Below are 19,011 nucleotides of genomic sequence, written 5' to 3' on the forward strand. Positions count from 1 at the left end.
CTCAGCCTCACTCACCTCAGAGGGTGCCTGTTGTTGGGGAGAAGATATAGGAGATTGTAAGCTGCTCTGAGTCTCTGATTCAGAGAGAAGGGCAGGGTATAAATTTGCAGTCTTCTTCTTCTTTCCCCCCAGCAAGTGGGGTACTCATTTTACTGATCTCGGAAGGATGGAAGGCCGAGTCAACCTTGAGCCGCCTACCTGAACCCAACTTCCTCCGGGACCGAACTCAAGTCGTCAGCAGAGCTTGGACTGCAGTATTGCCGCTTACCACTCTGCGCCACGGGGCTCTTGTATCCTCAATATTACTTATTAGCAAAACACTGGTCATTCCAACGCTTTGAATGTACGTGAACAGAGTGTGTACGGCCATCTCTACAGGATCCTGATTAGCAAGGGACAGGTCAGGGAACTGAATCAGTATCACTCTCTCCACAGTGATGCCCTCCCAGGCAATGTGAATAGGAGTAAACAGCCAGTCACACAGGAGAAAGCTCGCACATGTACTCTGGAACACCATTCAAGAAGATGTGAAGTCTGACCCTCCCTACTGACTTCGGGGGATAAAGGCTCTCCCCAAGGTAGATTCCAAACTCCACTTCCTGGTCACACCAGAAGGTGATCCAATATTAGGAACTGGCTTTACATGCATAAAACATAGAAGACACCCCAATTTTGTGTTAACGGGACAGAACCAATGTGGTGTAGTGATCAGAGAGTCAAACTGGGAGACCCATGTAAGAAGATGATGATATTGGATTTATATCCTGCTGTATACTCTGAATCACAGAGTGGTCACAATCTCCTTTACCTTTCTCCCCCCGCCCTCCACAACAGACACCCTGTGAGATAGGTGGGGCTAAGAGAGCTCCTACAGCAGCTGCACTTTCAAGGACAACTCCTACAAAAGCTATGGCTGACCCAAGGCCATTCCAGCAGGTGCAAGTGGAGGAGTGAGGAATCAAACCCAGTTCTCCCAAATAAGAGTTCGTGCACTTAACCACTACACCAAACAACTCTTCCACTCTGCTATGGAAACTTGCTGGGTGACCTTGCACCAGTCACAGGCTCTCAAGATAACCTACCTCACAGGGCTGTTGTGGGATAAAATGGAGGAGAACTTAATGATGTAAGATGCTTTGTCTGCCCTCTGGGTAAAAAGGCAGGATAAAGCCTGTACATATGTAAATATTCTGTTATTGAGCTATTATGGTGTGCAGCCAATATGGGTTTCCCATGTAGTTTTTACCAAACAAATCTCTCTCAAAAAAAAATACATCACAAGGTATTGGGAATATACAAATGCACACTTAGAAGGGCTTTCTGAACTCTGTGAAATGACTGGCTAATTTAGATCCTCTCTTCCTTTTTTTTTGAATGAAGGGCCCCCTTCAGTAACAATTGCAAGTCAATCATTTATGACAGACCCAGATTAAAACAAAAACTTGCAGAAGTTTCAGCCTAATTTCTGCCGGACTTAACAACCTATACCCATTCACCCTGAAAAAAGCCACACAATGTACATCAAGACTGAATGCACTGTAAGCACAATGCACAGGAATGCAGTCTGACAGCATGAGTTCTGCATATCTTCTCACGAATAAATCCCACCATTGCGATTTATTATATTGCCTGTATGCCCAAAGATAGTGGTCTTTCAACAACAAATGTATAAAACCGGTTAGGTCCCTGGAAAAAATTCCAAACATCCTAGCAACATACCCCCTTAAAACCAGTCAAAACATTGCTGAATATGCCTGTTTATGACCCACTGCTCTGTGAGCATGAACTACTGAATGAAGGAACATTCTAAAATACCACACACAAAGGCTTTTGAGTTATCCCAGAACACTTCACCACCCAGCCCAGCATTCTGAGTGAGCTCAAAAGCTTGTATATTATTGCAACATACTGTTCAGTCTCAATAAAAGAACCATATTGCTTGACTACAGCTTCTGGAACCTTACCCCCTACACCACCACACAAGAGACAGCCAGTGCAATGCAGTGATTAAGAGCAGTGGTCCCTCTGAGCAGAGTTAGCGTGAGCTAGCTCACAGATTTTTAGCCTCCAGCTCACACATTTTTGTCTTAGCTCAGGTAAAATGGCCCCAGAGCAAACTAATTTATGCAGCAGCTCACAACTTTAATGCCAGTAGCTCTCAAAGTAGGATTTTTGCTCACAAGACTCTGCAGCTTAGACGGAACATTGGTTAGGAGTATCAAACTAGCATCTGGAGATCTGGGTTCGAATCCCCACTCCTATTCCAGAAGCTCACTGAGTGACCCCTAGGGTCATCACTCTCAGTCCAACCTACCTCACAGGGCTGTGAGGATAAAAGAAATGTAAGCCATTTTGGATCCACATCAGGGAGAAAGGCAGGCCACAAATGGAATAAATAATCATCAATGAGACCTTACACACTCAGTCCTTCATCAGGGAACCCCACGTCGCATTCAATGAAGAATCATAGAGTTGGGACCTCCAGGATCATCTAGTCCAACTGCCTGCACAATGCAGGAAACTCACAAACACCTCCTTCTAAACCAGGGGTCCTCAACCTACGGCCCGCGGGCCAGATGCGGCCCGCTGAGGACGTTTATGCGGCCCGCCGGGTTATGGCAAAATCAGACCGGAAGTGACGTTCGACCTAAACTTGCGTTAGCAACGCACACTTCTGGCACTGGGCTGAGGCGGCAGAGACAGAGTGTGAGGCGATACCGAGGTGAGGTGAGTTCCCAGGCCGGGGTGTGTGGTGTGGGGAAGGGAGAGAGATGCAGAAGACGGAGAACTGACGGCCCGCGGCCTTGTACAGTAACGGCAGTTCGGCCCTCCAACAGTCTGAGGGACAGTGAACTGGCCCCCAATTTAAAAAGGTTGAGGACCCCTGTTCTAAACTCACAGGATCTTCATTGCTGTCAGATGGCCATCTAGCCTCTGTTTAAAACCTCCAAGGAAGGAAGAAGCACAGATGGCAGCCTGGATCCCACATGCCTTCACTCACAAACAAGCCCCACAAGTTGATAACTTGAGGTAGTATCAAGTTATTGTATCACGTTATCATGGTAGATAACTCACTGAAAATGTCGAGACAGTGTGTGATTGCAATGAAAAAGGCCAACGCCATGCTGGGAATTATTAGGAAGGGAATTGAAAACAAATCAACCAGTATTATAATTTTTTGTCGTTCAGTCACACACTCGAGTCCGACTCTTTGCGACCCCATGGACAAAGTCACGGCAGGCCCTCCTATCTTCCACCATCATAATGCCCCTGTATAAATCGATGGTGCAGCCTCATTTGGAATACTGTGTATAATGCTGGTCACCGCACCTCAAAAAAGATATTATAGCGTTGGAAAAAGTGCAAAAAAGGGCAACTAGAATGATTAAAGGGCTGGAACACTTTCCCTATGAAGAAAGGTTAAAACGCTTAAGAACATAAGAACATAAGAGAAGCCATGTTGGATCAGGCCAACGGCCCATCAAGTCCAACACTCTGTGTCACACAGTGGCAAAAAATGTTATATACACACATACACTGTGGCTAATAGCCACTGATGGACCTGTGCTCCATATTTTTATCTAAACCCCTCTTGAAGGTGGCTATACTTGTGGCCGCCACCACCTCCTGTGGCAGTGAATTCCACATGTTAATCACCCTTTGGGTGAAGAAGTACTTCCTTTTATCCGTCTTCCTTTTATCCGTCTTAAGAGCTTGGGGCTCTTTAGCTTGGAGAAACGTCGACTGAGGGGTGACATGATAGAGGTTTACAAGATTATGTATGGGACAGAGAAGGCAGAGAAAGAAGTACTTTTCTCCCTTTCTCACAATACGAGAACTCCTGGACATTCAATGAAATTGTTGAACAGTCGGGTTAGAACTGATAAAAGGAAGCACTTCTTCACCCAAAGGGTGATTAACACATGGAATTCACTGCCACAGGAGGTGCTGGCAGCTGCAAGCATAGACAGCTTCAAGAGGAGACTGGATAAGCATCTGGAGTGGAGGTCCGTCACTGGCTATTAGCCACCGCTTATCGTTGGAACTCTCTGTCTGGGGCAGTGATGCTCTGTATTCTTGGTGTTGGGGGGGGCACAGTGGGAGGGCTTCTAGTGTCCTGGCCCACTAATGGCATGGCGGGGAGTTGGCCACTGTGTGACACAGAGTGTTGGGACTGGATGGGCCATTGGCCTGATCCAACATGGCTTCTCTTATGTTCCTAAGGGACTTTCCTTTCTGGGATTCACCCTCAGGGCGCTTGGCTAGCAAGGGAGCCACACCTGGGGCGACCTCTTCCTCTCCTCCCGTCCTCTCACCAACAGCAGCAAGGCCAAGAGCCTCCCCTCACTAGGGTTCCAGCAGAGGTTACCGTAATTCTTCCTTGAAGGATAAGATTCTCTCCCCACCCACCCCCCCAATCCCAAAAAGGCACCCCCAAGACTCCGCCTGCCGGCTCCCACTCACCATGATGGCCCGTCGCGCCCTGCACTACCTGCAGCAATCCCCACTGCCTCTTCCTTTGACGGACGCCTTCTCAGCCCTCCCCCCACTATCATGTGACACCCCCCCTCGAACGCCCGCCTCCTCCTTTCTCCCTCCTCCTCGCTCATTGGCCGGCCGCCGTTTTGAGCCTCGATTGGCTCCGTACGGCAGAGACGGACCCTCCATTGGGCCAATAGAAGAGGAAGAAAGGACTGGCTGCTTCCTCTCTTTCCTCCTCCTCCCCCAGCTGACGCAGCCGGCCCCTCCCTTTCCTTCCTGTGTTCTAGAACGGGGGGAAAGAGTCTGAGCGTTCGAAAAAGGGGCGCGGCTAAAGGAAGCAGCGTTCGAAGAAGGCGGGGCTGACGGCCGGGTTGGAACCAGTGAGCGTTCGCAACGTTCGATGCGGTGCGCGGGAAGCGGCTGTTTTTGCAGTCTTTGAAGCCGCCCTGGGGAAGCTCGGCATGGAGCGCGCGGTGCTGCAGCGCTTGGCGGCCCGCATGGGCGTCGCCACGCCCGGAGTTCTCAGGTAGGCAGCGAAGCCATCGTTAGGCTGCATTGAAAAAAATAAGAATCGATACATACCAAGTCTTGCGGGTGGGCTCGAAGTGAGGTTGCCAATCCCCAGTTGGGTCTATAACTTAGAACGCTCCGTGAGAGGTTTAACTAATGCATATATTAGATGGTGATATGGTCACCATCTTCAAGTACTTGACGGGCTGTCCTATAGAGGATGCTGTGGAATTGTTTTCTGTGACCCCGGAAGGTAGGACCAGAACCAGTGGGTTGAAATTAAATCAAAAGAGTTTCCGGCTCAACATTAGGAAGAACTTCCTGACCGTTAGAGCGGTTCCTCAGTGGAACAGGCTTCCTTAGGAGGTGGTGGGCTCTCCTTCCTTGGAGGTTTTTAAACAGAGGCTAGATGGCCAACTGACAGCAATGAGGATCCAGTGAATTTAGGGGGAGATGTTTGTGAGTTTCCTGCATTGTGCAGGGGGTTAGACTAGATGACCCTGGAAGTCCCTTCCAACTCTATGCTTCTATGATTGAACACAGAGCTTTAAACCACAATATTTTTTACATATTGATTTAGAATTGTTTTACGGTCCATTTAATAATATACAGTGGGGTTTTTTGCTTTGTTTGTAGGACTTCCTGAAGCCCAATGCAGGGGTGCTTGCAGTTCCCGAAACTGGAGTGGCTGCAACTGGACTGTTTCCGTCCACTTTCAGAGTGAATCCTTTTTCAGGCAGCTCACCAAGAGATACAATTTCCGTTTGGCACTGCTCTGTCTACCTTCACAGGATCAAGCATGGCTCCACGCTTCTATTTGTCCTTGGCTTCTCTTGAAAGGGCCCTTTCAAGAGAAACCAAGGATAAATAGAAGTGTGGGTGGAAGTAGCAGTCCAGTTGCAGCCACACCAGTTTTGGGAACTGCAGTCACCCCTGCATTGGACTTCAGGAAGTCCCACAAATGAAGAGAAAATACTGTATATTGTTAAATGGACTGTAAAATAATTCTAAATTAATATGTGAAAAATACTCTGGTTTAAAACTTTGTTTTCAATATATGCATTAGTTAAAGCTTTCACAGAGTGTTTAAAGTTATATACCTTACTCATACCCATGAGCTCTCTGGTTTCACAATCCCCAGGTGGGAGCAGGGGACCCCAGGTTTGGAGCCCCCCCCCCCCACTTCAGGGTCATCAGAAAGCAGGGGGGAGGGGAGGGTAAAGTCTGCTGGGCACTCCATAGTTTCCTATGGAGTCCGATTCCCATAGGGTGTCATTGAGAATTGATCTGGGGCTCGGGGGGGGGGGCTGTTTTTTGAGGTGGAGGCCTGAAATTTGCAGCATAGCATCTTCCCAAAACACCCTCCAAGTATCAAAAAGATTGGACCAGGGAGCCCAATTCTGTGAGCCCCCAAAGAAAGTGCCCCTGGCCTTCATTATTTCCATTGGAGGAAAGGCATTTTAAAGGTGTGCAATCCTTTTCAATGTATTTATTTTTGCCTACCTGATATATAACCAAAAATAAGATACATGTGATAAAGATGAGTAGCATACGGGTTTGTGATTTTATTTAAGGCATTCGCAAGTTTAATTCAATATAACTATTTCCAAGTAGTATTATATATGCTAACACAGTTGTACACATGAGGCATTTGTGCTGTTAAAAAAATCAAAATAAGTTTAGGCTTCATAAGAAAGCCCTCATTGCCTGTATTTCAGTTTCTCCCAAATGTTCTGGGGAGGGGGGTTGGCTTTCTTCCAGGGGGGAGAAAAGCTCCCCCCCCCCCCCACCCGGGTTTCAACATTTCTGGAATCTTTATGTCTCTGCACCCGTCTAAAACTGTTGATTTCAACTATTCCTTTAATTTCAGTTGTATGTAATTTGAGTGATTCTGCACAGGATTGTGCTGTCAGTTGCTTAGCATGGATCAAAGGCATTGGGAGCTTTCAAAATGCAGGCCACCCCACCCCACCCCACACACACAAAGATCCTTTTTGCTACAGGTATTCCCCCATACATGGGGGATGGGGAAACCTTGCAGATAATTAGCATTACTAGCGGTCAAAGGCCCTGACCTGGATAGTCCATGCTAGCCCAGTGTCATCAGATCTGGGAAGCTAAGCAGCGTTGGCCTTGGTTGGTATTTGGGTGGGAGACCACCAAGGAATACCAGGGTCGTGAGGCAGAGGCAAGCAGTGACCAATCTGGTGTAATGGTTAAGTTCATGGACTCTTCCCTGGAGAACCAGGTTTGATTCCCCACTCCTCCGCTTGCAGCTGCTAGAATGGTCTTGGGTCAGCCATAGCTCTTGCAGAGGTTGTCCTTGAAAGGGCAGCTGCTGTGAGAGCCTTCTGAGCCCCACCCACCTCATAGGGCTTCTGTTGCGGGAGAAAAAGATAAAGGAGATTGTGAGCCACTCTGAGTCTCTCATTCAGAGAGAAGGGTGGGGTATAAATCTGCAATTCTTCTTCTTCTTGTCTGGAAACACCACAGGGTCCCAGAAATCGACTGTGTCCTGACAGCAACAACAACAAAATGCTCAAAGGGTCTGGCTACAGAACTCCCTTTGAGAGAGAGAGATTTGTTGTCACAGCCGGTGACCAGCGTAACTTTTTGTGAGAGTTTTTTATTTTACATATTCGTGAGAGGATAAATGCAGGCTTGTAGCATAATCTTTTTTTTAGTACGAATTACTTCTCATCAACTAGCCAAGGAATTTCCATGAAAGCTTTGTGGGGTTTTGTTTTTCGTTTTCTCCTATTTTGACACTGATCCCCAAGGCACATAATGCACCAGCCAACAGATTGTAAGTTTGATTTTCTTATCTATCCAGGGAAGCAACTGGTGCTGACTGATAACCTCTTCTCTTTTGGGCACTGGCAGGAAAGCTGAGGAATACCTGCGGCTCTCTCAAGTGAAATGCGCCACCTTGCTGGTCCAGATGACAGCCACAAGCAACGCTGTGATCTGCCTAGATTTAGCAACGAGCTTCATGAAACACCCTGTGGACAAAGTAAGCTTTTCCTTTAAATGATCCTTATCCTTTCTTAGCTCCAATTTAATCTGCTTCTGTGTGGAAACAGAAGCCTTTGAGGCAGTTGCTAAACCAGGCACCTTTCCCAGAACTGTGTTTGTTTCCTCGCCTTCTCTGTAGACACTAGGAGCCCTTTAACACGAAGCAGACTGTTTTCTCAAGTGAATGGGTGTATTCTGTGTATTCACTTTCCCTACGAAGGAAGGTTAAAACATTTAGGGCTCTTTAGCTTGGAGAAACATCGACTGAGGGGTGACATGATAGAGGTTTACAAGATTATGCATGGGATGGAGAAGGTAGAGAAAAGTACTTTAACCCCTTTCTCACAATACGACAACTTGTGGACATTCAATGAAATTGCTGAGCAGTCGGGTTAGAACAGATAAAAGGAAGTCTTCTTTACCCAAAGGGTGATTAACACATGGAATTCACTGCCATAGGAGGTGGTGGCAGCTACAAGCATAACCAGCTTCAAGAGGGGATTGGATAAGCATATGGAGCAGTGGTCCATCAGTGACTGTTAGCCACAACGTATTGTTGGAACTCTGTCTGGGGCAGTGATGCTCTGTATTCTTGGTGCTTGGGGGGCACAGTGGGAGGGCTTCTAGCCCCACTGGTAGACCTCCAGGTGGCACTTGGTTTTTTTGGCCACTGTCTGACACAGAGTGTTGGATTGGATGGGTCATTGGCCTGATCCAGCATGGTTTCTTTTATGTTCTTATGTTGCTCTTAGCATGAAAAGAATCACTACGGCTTGGATAGTGGAAGAATTGATGAGACTGTCTTGGTGGCAACCACGTTTATATGCTGAATGCGTATAAGTGAGCTATGGAACTGATGCGTCCTGCTTACTCACTCTAAAGCAGGGGTGTCAAACATGCAGCCTGTGGGCTGAATTAGACCCCCAGAGGGCTCCTATCAGGCCCCTGAGCAACTGGCTGTCATCTGTTTCCTTCTCTCTCTTTCTCTCGCTTCCTTCTGCATCACAGCTTGCTTTGCAAGGCTTCCTCAATCACACAGGAGCCTCAGAGCAAAACCTTTATTTTCTCTATTGGCTGAAGCTCCTCCCTTGAGGAAAGGAGGAAGGCAGAACTTTGCCAAGCTCTCTCAATCACACAGCAGAGCTACTGAGCCAAGCCTCTCTTCTTTCTATTGGCTGAGGCTCCTCCCCCTCTTGGTCCCCTGGGGAAGGAAGGAAAGAGCCAGAGATTCCTTTGCCCAGTTCCCTGGATCCCATGGGAAAAATACAAAGAGAGCACCTTTAAGACCAATGAGTGCTGTTTTAAGCATGTTTTTTTTTAAAAAAAAATCTTTAATTGTGTTTGTGTCCTTTATAAAGTTTATCTCTCTGCTATCTAATCTTAAATAGGTACACGCATGGCCCAGCTCGAAGGGGCCCAGCCCAACAATGTCTCATTTATGTCAGCCCGACCCTCATGTATCAATCTGACAAATGAGTTTGACACCCCTGCTCTAAAGCAAAAAATTGCCAAACCTGGTTTCAGGAATGGCATACTGCTGTAAAGAACCAGCCTGCAATAAATCATTGACTTGGGAGAAAACCGCTCTCATGCGGATCGATAGCCTACACAAAATAGTTATTAAACTGCTTGGCTCGTAGGAATACCGTAATCTCAGCCAGTGTTCTCTCTAAGCTGAGTTAAGTGTGAGCTAGCTCGCAATTTTTTAGCCTCTGGCTCACACGTTTTTGTCTTTGCTTTGGAAGAATGGCCCCAGAGCAAACTAATCTATTCAGTAGCTTACAACTTTAAAGCCAGTAGTTCACAAAGTAGAATTTTTGCTCACAAGACTCCAATGTTTAGAGCAGGGGTGACCAAACTTGTTTAACGTAAGAGCCACATGGAATGAGCATTAGCTGTTTGAGAGCCGCAAGACATGATTGTCAGATGTTTGAGAGTCTGAAAGAAGGAAAATAGAGGGAGGGAGGGAGAAGTGAAAAGAAAGCAGCTTTAAATTGATTCTCCAAGCCGCTGACTGGCTTGAAGAAGTGATTTAAAGAGATAAATACCTTCCCCAAGCTGGCAGTGGGAACTTTGAGAGCCACACAGTATGTGTGAAAGAGTCACAAGCCTCAGTTTGGCAACCCCTGGCTTAGAGGAAGTATTGTCAAGGGGCCCCAGATGGGGAGAAATAAACCACCTTTTGTTAAATTTAATCATCTGATCACCTGGAGGAGATTACGATTCACCCTAGTTGACCAAGCTAGCTGCCATTCGCAACCCTAGAAGCAACCTAAGCATTCATTTCTTTGCTTTCCTTTTGTCTGAAGAGCTACGTGGTGAAACTCTCTGGTTTGAACAAGGCTGCCTACCAGAGCCTCTTGAGATCGTTCGAAAGCTTGCTCGGCGTGCACTCCACTGTTGGCATCCGAGACTTGGCTGTTCAGTTTGGCTGCACGGAGGCCGTGAACGTGGCCTCCAAAATATTGCAGAGGTAAGAGACGTTGAAGAAAGTTGTGTTGAATAGACTTTGCTGTTAAGAGCCATGTATCCTTCTTAAATTCGGGTAGGAGGTGTTGGATCACTGGTTTGTTTCTTTGTTTTTTTAATGCATTGCTTAAATTGAACTTTATGAAGAGTCAAGACAATGGAGAAGTCAGAAAATGCCTTTTGGGGATACAAAGTCATACTCAGATTGAATTCAAATAATCAAGTGTTTCTTTGATGAGCTGAGAATGGTCACTCAGTGCACAAATACCAGGGGTGGAATTCTAGCTGGAGCTCCTTTGCATATTAGGCCACACACCCCTGACGCAGCCAGTCCTCTAAGAGCTTACAAGGGGTAATATGCAAAGGAGCTCCTGCTAGAATTCCACCCCTGGTACTCATGCACTGAGTGACCATTCTCAGCTCATCAAAGAAACACTTGATTATTTGAATTCAATCTGAGTATGACTTTGTATCCCCAAAAGGCATTTTCCGACTTAATATGCAAAGGAGCTCCTGCTAGAATTCCACCATTGATGAGAGCAATCAGATATGAAGTACTAGCGTATGATCTATGCTGTCATAAGGGAGTCGTAAGGGAGCGGCATTGCAGAAGTTGCAAACTTTGGGATTATGTTCTCCCCATTTGCTCAGTGGAAGTAGGGATAGTGTTTTAACTTCTGGTGGAAAGATTCTAGGACTGAAGCCTATGCAAGAATCTTGCTCTCTGCCTTGGAATCTCTATTCCTCCTGTCTTCCTTAAATCAAGACAGGTAGGTGTGTTAGTCTGTCTGTAGCGGTAAAAAAGAGCAAGAGTTCGGTAGAACAATAAAGATGTAACAAAATTTGTGGCAGCAGAGGAGTTTTCCTGAGTTGCTCACGAAAGCTCATGCCCAGTGACTTATGAAAACTGCTCTCCTGCCACAAATTCTGTTAATCTTTAAAGTGCTACTGGATTCTTGGGCTTTTCTACCGCTGTCTTCTTTAAAGGAAGGGATGCAGCTGTAGATGGAAGTGAGGTTTTCACTGAAATAAATAAGTCCACCGGCATTTCCAAGACTGACAACATTGATTTCGATATGGGTTTTTGTGAGTCAGTCGCAGCACACTTTGTCAGATGGATACGTGATAGAAAATCGCACTGGGAAATCATATGGAACAACAACTTGGAATAGTGTTTTCTGCCTATTTACAAAGATTAAAAACTGAATTCATTGAAATGGATGGAGGGCTAAAAGCCATGCATTGCACTAGTCTCGTTTAAAAAATGGATCCCTAGTTTGGCTGAATAACAGACTAAGTGAGATGCTGTGGCAGGTTCTATATGTTCTCTTGCCTGTTTGGCTGTGTGCAGAGAAGTGAATCGTTGTCTATCAAGAGAGCTCAGAATTCAAGATGTATGATACTAAGCTTAGCTTTTGTGATCTTCAGCTAAAATCTGGGTCAGCAAGAAAGCTTTGGTTTCCAAGTGTATTTAGTTTAGTCTGCTGAAGACACGTCCAAATGGTGCAGTCTCAGAATGCAGGTTTCTCGTTTCAGGTATGAATGCAGTCTGCCTGGATCTCAGCAAACTGATCTCGACTTGTCCAAGCCCTTATTCACAACAGCCGCGCTGTTAACGGCTTGCAGGTAAAGTTGACCACCTGTCCCTATTGGAATTGACACCAGGGGTTTCTCTTTGTACTCATTTGTGTTGAACAGGCTGGTTATGGGATCTGTTGAAAGTGAAGGACTTTGAGCTGTCTCTTAGCCACTGACTTCGGAGGGGAACTGTAGAGAGTCGATGGAATAGATAAGTCAGGACCTGTACATCTTTTCCTTTCTGGTGCTTTGCTGCTGTCCTTGTGATGTGTAGATCAGTCCTTTCCATTAATCTTCCTTTCTTCTGGCTAACGCTTTTCTTCTTCTCTGTCTTGCTACCATAAGACCAGGATGTGCTTCCTGCATTTCCATCCCTCCTAGCAGGTTTCAGATTCAGTGGGAGCTCACAGGAGCACAGCTCCTGAACCTTTCTGAGAGTTCCACCTCCTTGTCTGTTGAAGAAGATATTGGATTTATATCTCGCCCTCCACTCCAAATCTCAGAGTCTCAGAGCGGCTCTCCTTTATCTCCCTCTCCCACAACAAACACCCTGTGAGGTGGGTGGAGCTGAGAGGACTCTCACAGCAGCTGCCCTTTCAAGGACAACCTCTGCCAGAGCTGTGGCTGACTCTAGGCCATTCCAGCAGGTGCAAGTGGAGGAGTGGGGAATCAAACCAAGTTCTCCCAGATAAGAGTCCGCACATTGAATAGTATGTGCAGCTGCATATCAATCCCTAGATGAGCTCCACCTTGTACTTGATACAATAAAAGTCTTCACTCTCTTTAAACCCATAGCTGGTAGACTTCAAAACTAGGTATAAGAATAACATTTCAGCATCTTAAAACCCTATGGAAAAGTCCCATTTTCATTACTTCTTTATCCAGTCATAGAAAGGAGTCCATCTCTCCAACACTTCTTGCTTAGGTTTATCATTTCAAATGTCTGTCAACGTGTCCTTTTCAGCCGTTTTAGTATTTTCTGTGTCAATTCTTCTATAGTTGGTACTTCTCTCTTTTTCCAGTGTTTAGCAAAAATTATTCTAGCTGCAGTTACATAGAATCCTGTCTCTGTCTGTATCCCTGTTACCAAATTTCATAAGGTCTTCCTGTAAGGCCCTATCCAGTCAGTTATAATCAGAGCAATTCATCCAAAAATACCCAGAGGCTGAGCAGGGATTTGAACCTGGGTCTCTCCGGTTATAGTCCAACACTGACCGTTGTCCCAGACTGGCGCTGAGTCTCAATTCTGCACTGTTTTTTCATCGACCTTAGAACCTCAAAAGCTCCCCCACCAAACCACCCCCTCTCTTGTAACACTGTTTGAGAGTTTCAGTCTCACCACATGGGGGAGTCTTTTCCCGAAACTGGAGACAGAAGGAAAGGAAAGTTTCCGATGCTTCTTTGCACCCCAGAAAGGATCTTCAGGGCGAGCTTTCCCATCTTCCTTGGTTTTCCCATGTATTCTTTATGGTGTTCTGTCTTGTGTTTATGATACAAAGATTTAACAAGCTACACCAGGGGGCATGGCCTAAAATGCAAAGGAGTTCACGCTACAAAAAAAAGCCCTGCCCGGTTGCCAAGTTTTACACTGCTTAAGCTAGGTGTAGAAACAAGTTCTGGTCTTACTTTCAGGTGGGTAGCCAGGCTGGTCACCAGCAACAAGATTCAAGTCTAATAGCACCCTAAAAACTATTAAATTTTCCAGAGTACTAAGCTGTAGTCATTTTTGTTTACTGGCTTACCACCGCAGAATTACCATATTTGCCATTTGTTTCTTCATTCTCATTGTACATCATATCTTTAGATCATTTGTGTTTTGGTTGTATCTTGTCTCTTGTATAAGCTTTCAAGAGTCAAAGCTCTTGGGAGCTTAGAATTTCAAAAGCGTATATCCTGGAAATCTTGTTTTTTAAGGTGCTACCGGACTCGAATATTACTCCAGTTCTGATCGGGTATATTTTTTAAAAATGAAAATGGAGCTGCTGCCATTGAATCCCAGCCCAGTTTCCTGGTGCTTGACAATCGGGATCCATTGTTGCTTTTTCTCTCTCACGAGGACAGGCATTCAGGCACACCTGCAGCTGCCACCTTTGCGCGCATCTAGCTGTGGTTGTCCGCCCTGGCAGCAGTTGCAGGTCTGCAAGCAGCAGCAGAAGATATTGAATTTATACTCCGCCCTTCATTCTGAATCTCAGAGCGGCTCACAATCTCCTTTACCTTCCTCCCCCACAATAGACACCCTGTGAAGTAGGTGGGGCTGAGAGAGCTCTCAAAGAAGCTGCCCTTTCAAGGACAGCTCTGCAAGAGCTGTGACTGACTCAAGGCCATTCCAGCAGCTGCAAGTGGAGGAGTGGGGAATCAAACCCGGTTCTCCCAGAAAAGAGTCCGCGCACTTAACCACCATACCAAACTAGCTCTCACCTGACCACTACACCAAATTAGCAATAGGTCTTTCCTAACTCCTGGGATCCCTTTTTTTAAGTGGAGATGCTGGAGATTGAACCTGGGATGTTCCATGTACAAAGCATGGGTGCTACAAGCATGCTGCCATCTCCAGTTCTGTAGCACATGTGGCTAAAATGGTCTAAGAGAATTGTACCCTTGAACATATGAAGCTGCCTTATACTGAATCAGACCTTTGGTCCATCAAAGTCAGTATTGTCTTCTCAGACTGGCAGCGGCTCTCCAGGGTCTCAAGCTGAGGTTTTTCACACCTATTTGCCTGGACCCTTTTTTGGAGATGCCAGGGATTGAACCTGGGACCTTCTGCTTCCCAAGCAGATGCTCTACCACTGAGCCACTGTCCTTCCCCTTTAAAAAAATAACCACCTTGTTTTTTGTCAGCAGATGCTTGAAGCTGAAGGTGGATAAGAACAAAATGGTGGCCATGTCTGGGGTGAAGAAAGCCATATTCGACCGCCTTTGCAGCCAACTGGAGAAGATCAGCCAGCAAATCAGCCGTATGTATTTCATGCGTCCCAGCCCCACTTTCTGCTTTGTGCAGGGGTCATTTTGTAGAAAAACGGGTGGTGGAGCTCATTAGCAAAACTCATTAGCATATGCCACCCCATCACCACCACCCAGCCAAAAGCAACCCAATGCAAAAAAGGAGAGCCCCGGGTGAGTAAGGCCTGCTTGGGCTGGCTAGAGATCCAGCCAGCCCAAGCAGGCCTCGCTCACCTGGGGCTCTCCTGGGCCGCCCCCCCCCCCCCCCCGGTCAAAAGGGCAGCAAGCCATGCACTGCCCAAAATCACATAGGAAGTGGAGAAATGGTAGCGTGGGCCTCTCCAGGGGTTAATGAGGGCTGCTGGGGTGTGGCAAAGCTCCTGGTGGCTGGGTGGCTGCCCTCTCTCCTAATCCAGGGATTGTTATGCAGCTGCACCTACTATTCAGTGGACAAGGTAGGTGGGGAGGAGGAGGGGGAACCCTCAGAAAGGTTCAGGAGCTGTGCCTCTGTAAGCTGCTGCTGAATCCGAGGCCTGGCTGTGTGTAGCAACAACATGTAGCTTCAGAGGGGGTGAAATCTTATAAGCAGGGCCGTTGTTCGATGCAGTAAATCGTAGGCAAATAATCGTAATAGGAGTTACATCTGCATAGATTTCCATGAGTGTTTCAAGGGAAATCGGTGTATTTTGGAGGGGTTAGATGACAGATTGACACGTTGTCAGAAGAAATATTTCCTCCAAAGTGAGATGGAAGGAGGATTGTGTGTTTCAAGAATGTGTCTGCCACCACAGATATTTTTAAGCAGTTAGATTTAAATGATTTGTATTAAAAGCAGTTGCTGCCCAATTCATCAGAAACACTTAAAAATCAACTCATTGACTAAACATATAACAAAGTACCCAAGTAAAAATCGAACCGAAGCCTTATTTCCAAGTAAACGCCTAATCCTGAAAGTGATCACAAATGGGGGGAGGGCTTTCATAGGAGGAGAAGAAGAAGATATTGGATTTATATCCCGCCCTATACTCTTAATCTCAGAGTGGCTCACAATCTCCTTTATCTTCCCCCACACACACACACACAACAGAAACCCTGTGAGGTAGGTGGGGCTGAGAGAGCTCTTACAGCAGCTGCCCTTTCAAGGACAACTCTGCGAGAGCTATGGCCAACCCAAGGCCATTCCGGCAGCTGCAACTGGAGGAGAAGACTTTACCTTGGCGGTAGTGTACACGGAGGGTGAGGCAGCTGCCCTGAAAGCCAGTGGGATTGTTTAGAGGCTGTTTTCAAATGCTACATCTGAAGCTGCCATATGCCAAAGCCCACTAGTGACCCTTTATCTCCATATTGCCTTCTTGGATGGACCAGCATTTCTCCAAGGTGGAGAAAAAAGGGCATGGCTTTTAACTGTTTAATATTGGTTGCAAGTGCATTATAGTTCTGATCTTTATAGCTTTATCCCACGCATCCTCTTTTGTTGCCCTTTTTATGTTAACATTCATTTTAAGCAGAGCTTTTTTTGTAGCAGGAACTCCTTTGCATATTAGGCCACACACCCCCTGATGTAGCCGATCCTCCAAAAGCTTACAGGGCTTTTACTACAGGGCCTCCTGTAAGCTCCAGGAGGATTGGCTACATCAGGGGGGTGTACCCTAATATACAAAGGAGTTCCTGCTACAAAAAAAGCCCTGATTTTAAGTATCTTGACCCTATTCTTGAAAATAAGATGGGATTATCTGATCATAGTAAGGTCCAGTATGTTTTGAATGATGTTTTTCCTGGCATATAACAAGAGGTTGCTTCATTTCTTCAATATGCCATAAAGATCCATCAAGACGAGACACGGCTTTTTAAATTTTAACCGTATGACTCTCTAATTAAACTGTTCGTAACAATTGGCACAAGACCTTTCAAACAGGGTTGCTGCAGAGTGAGCTGTTGTTTGGAAGTTTGGTAATCATAAAACCCAGTAAGGAGTTTGCCCCCTTTCTCTCTGAAGGAGAAGACGTTCAGCTGGCAGCTGAGGAAACAAAACCCCAGAAGACTTTGCAGGAACACCTTGAAAAAGAAGGCGGTAAGTGTCCACGGCTTGACTTGTCTGCTTGTGTTACACTTTGGTGTCGTGGTTCAGTGCACAGACTCTTATCTGGGAGAACTGGGTTTGATTCCCCTCTCTTCCACATACACCTGCTGATGTGACCTTGGGTCAGCCACAAGTTCTCTCAAGGCTGTTCTGCTCAAGAGCAGTTTCTGTCAGAGCTCTCTCAGCCCCACCCACCTCACAGGGTTCTGTCTGACAGAACCCTGGCATGGGGAGGGGAAGGGAAAGATTGTAAACCGCTCTGAGGCGCCTTTGGCTTGCAAAAGGCAGGGTATAAATCCAGTCGTTTCTTCTTCACATGGTAAGGCAGGCTATCCTGGGAGCCAGGCTGCCAAGAAAGAAGCTCTAAGCCAGGGGTGTCAAACATGCAGTCCAAGGGCCGAATCAGGCCCCTGGAGGGCTCCTATAAGGCCTCCGAGCAACTGGCTGTCATCTGCTTCCTTCTCCCTGTATCTTGCTTCCTTCTGCGTAACTGCTTGCTTTGCAAGGCTTGCTCAATTGCACAGGAGCTATGGAGCAAAACCTCTATTTTCTCCATTGGCTGAGGCTTGGGGAGGAAGGGGGGAGAAGGAAGAGCTTGTTTTTCTAGGCTCTCTCAATCGTACAGCAAAGCTACTAAGCCAAGGCTCTCTTCCTTCTATTGGCTGAGGCTCTTCTCCCCTGCTCCAGTCCCCTGGGGAAGGAAGAAATGAGTTTGACACCCCTGCTCTAAGCTCTGCTGGGTCCTCTGATTTACCCCAAGGGCTGAAAATTCCCAGCCGAAGCCTCATTAGGCCCAAGGCATAAATTAAAACCCACCTTCTCCATCAGTATGCAGCTAAGCTTTCTCTGCTCATCCCAGTCAGTAATCTTTACAACACACCAAACCAACCTCCTCCAATAGCAGAGACCCACACAGCACCCAAATTGCATGAGCTGAGCTCTTCCACCCTACGGACAGGACAGAATGTCCAAGCAGGTGAAGGATGTTCTCGGTTGGTCATGGCAGCTAGATCACGGTGGTTTGCTCTTAAGACTGCACCTGCGTAAGAGCATCTTTTCAGCATTTTTTATTTTCCATAACAGCTGTCGGAGCCGAAGTCAGGATGCCTTGCAAGCGTCCAAAAAGCACAGCTGCAGCGGAGGACGATTATGAAGAATGGAAACGGAGGATCCTGGAAAATGCCGCTAAATCGCAACAGGAAGACGTTGGATCTGAGTGCGTCAGAACGCAGCCAGCTTCTGGGGTTTAAACGCTGGATACATTTTTATGTTGCCTATTTTTAAAGACTTGTTAAGCCATTGGTTTCTTATAAGCTTCCTCAGACGGGTGCTGTCCCCACACCACTAGGATTTCAGATATTGTCTCGTCAGGGAAGATGCATAGCTCTTAGTCTGTTATGAAGACTAGAACTGCAAACCACCGTATTTTATTGCTGAAACCCTCACAGACACTTCTCAAAGTACCTCAAGTTTCTGTTTTAAGTGAACCACTTCCCATGGGACCCAATGCTCAGTATTCAGCCCACAGTACGGTACATTGCCAGATTTAGGATGTGGTGCTATTAAATTAACTTTACCCATCTCTGCTAAAGAAAGCAAGTGCTGTGTCACGGTTCTAACTATGCTGGTGCAGAAGCAAAGACTTAGAATCAGAACTTGGTATTGTATTTTGCTTCGAACGTGAATGCAAGAACCGGTCACCAAGTAAGCATTCTGTCTAGCTCTCCAAAGACTTCAGAGGTCTAAATGGAGAGTGACACTGGATGCTAGAGAATTTTCAAGCATACGCTTTTAGCCTTTGAACAACAATGGACTGCATTTTAAACATGGTGCATCGTCTTAAATCTTCCGGGTGTGTTTTTAGCTTTGTCTTAGCAGTACAGTTGCCTCTTCTAGAGAAACAATAATTAAAAAAAATGTACATTTTCATT

General features: G+C 46.3%; 2 protein-coding genes across 3 annotated transcripts in view; one reads left to right on the forward strand and one right to left on the reverse strand.

Moving 5' to 3' along the window:
* Positions 1–4,569, reverse strand: part of VPS35 (VPS35 retromer complex component) — a 42,791-nt gene extending 38,222 nt beyond the window's left edge. The window contains exon 1 of the mRNA XM_060253908.1: positions 4,465–4,569. Coding sequence (XP_060109891.1) covers positions 4,465–4,467 — 3 coding nt within the window. The 5' untranslated portion in view covers positions 4,468–4,569. The remainder of the gene's footprint in view (positions 1–4,464) is intronic.
* Positions 4,570–4,700: 131 nt separating this feature from the next.
* ORC6 (origin recognition complex subunit 6) lies at positions 4,701–19,009 on the forward strand. 2 transcript variants are annotated; one of them, XM_060253601.1, is made up of 7 exons: positions 4,701–5,008; positions 7,876–8,005; positions 10,317–10,480; positions 12,013–12,102; positions 14,902–15,014; positions 16,997–17,071; positions 18,164–19,009. In XM_060253601.1, exons 1-7 carry the CDS (start codon positions 4,944–4,946, stop codon positions 18,328–18,330), a joined length of 804 nt encoding a protein of 267 aa, XP_060109584.1. In that variant the 5' UTR covers positions 4,701–4,943; the 3' UTR covers positions 18,331–19,009. The 2 variants fall into 2 exon arrangements, with proteins under 2 accessions (XP_060109584.1, XP_060109583.1); XM_060253600.1 differs by having other exon boundaries at positions 4,737–5,008; positions 14,899–15,014.
* Positions 19,010–19,011: the final 2 nt, after the last annotated feature.

The sequence above is a fragment of the Heteronotia binoei genome, chromosome 14 (genome assembly GCF_032191835.1).
Source record: "Heteronotia binoei isolate CCM8104 ecotype False Entrance Well chromosome 14, APGP_CSIRO_Hbin_v1, whole genome shotgun sequence".
NCBI classification, from domain to species: Eukaryota; Metazoa; Chordata; class Lepidosauria; order Squamata; family Gekkonidae; genus Heteronotia; species Heteronotia binoei.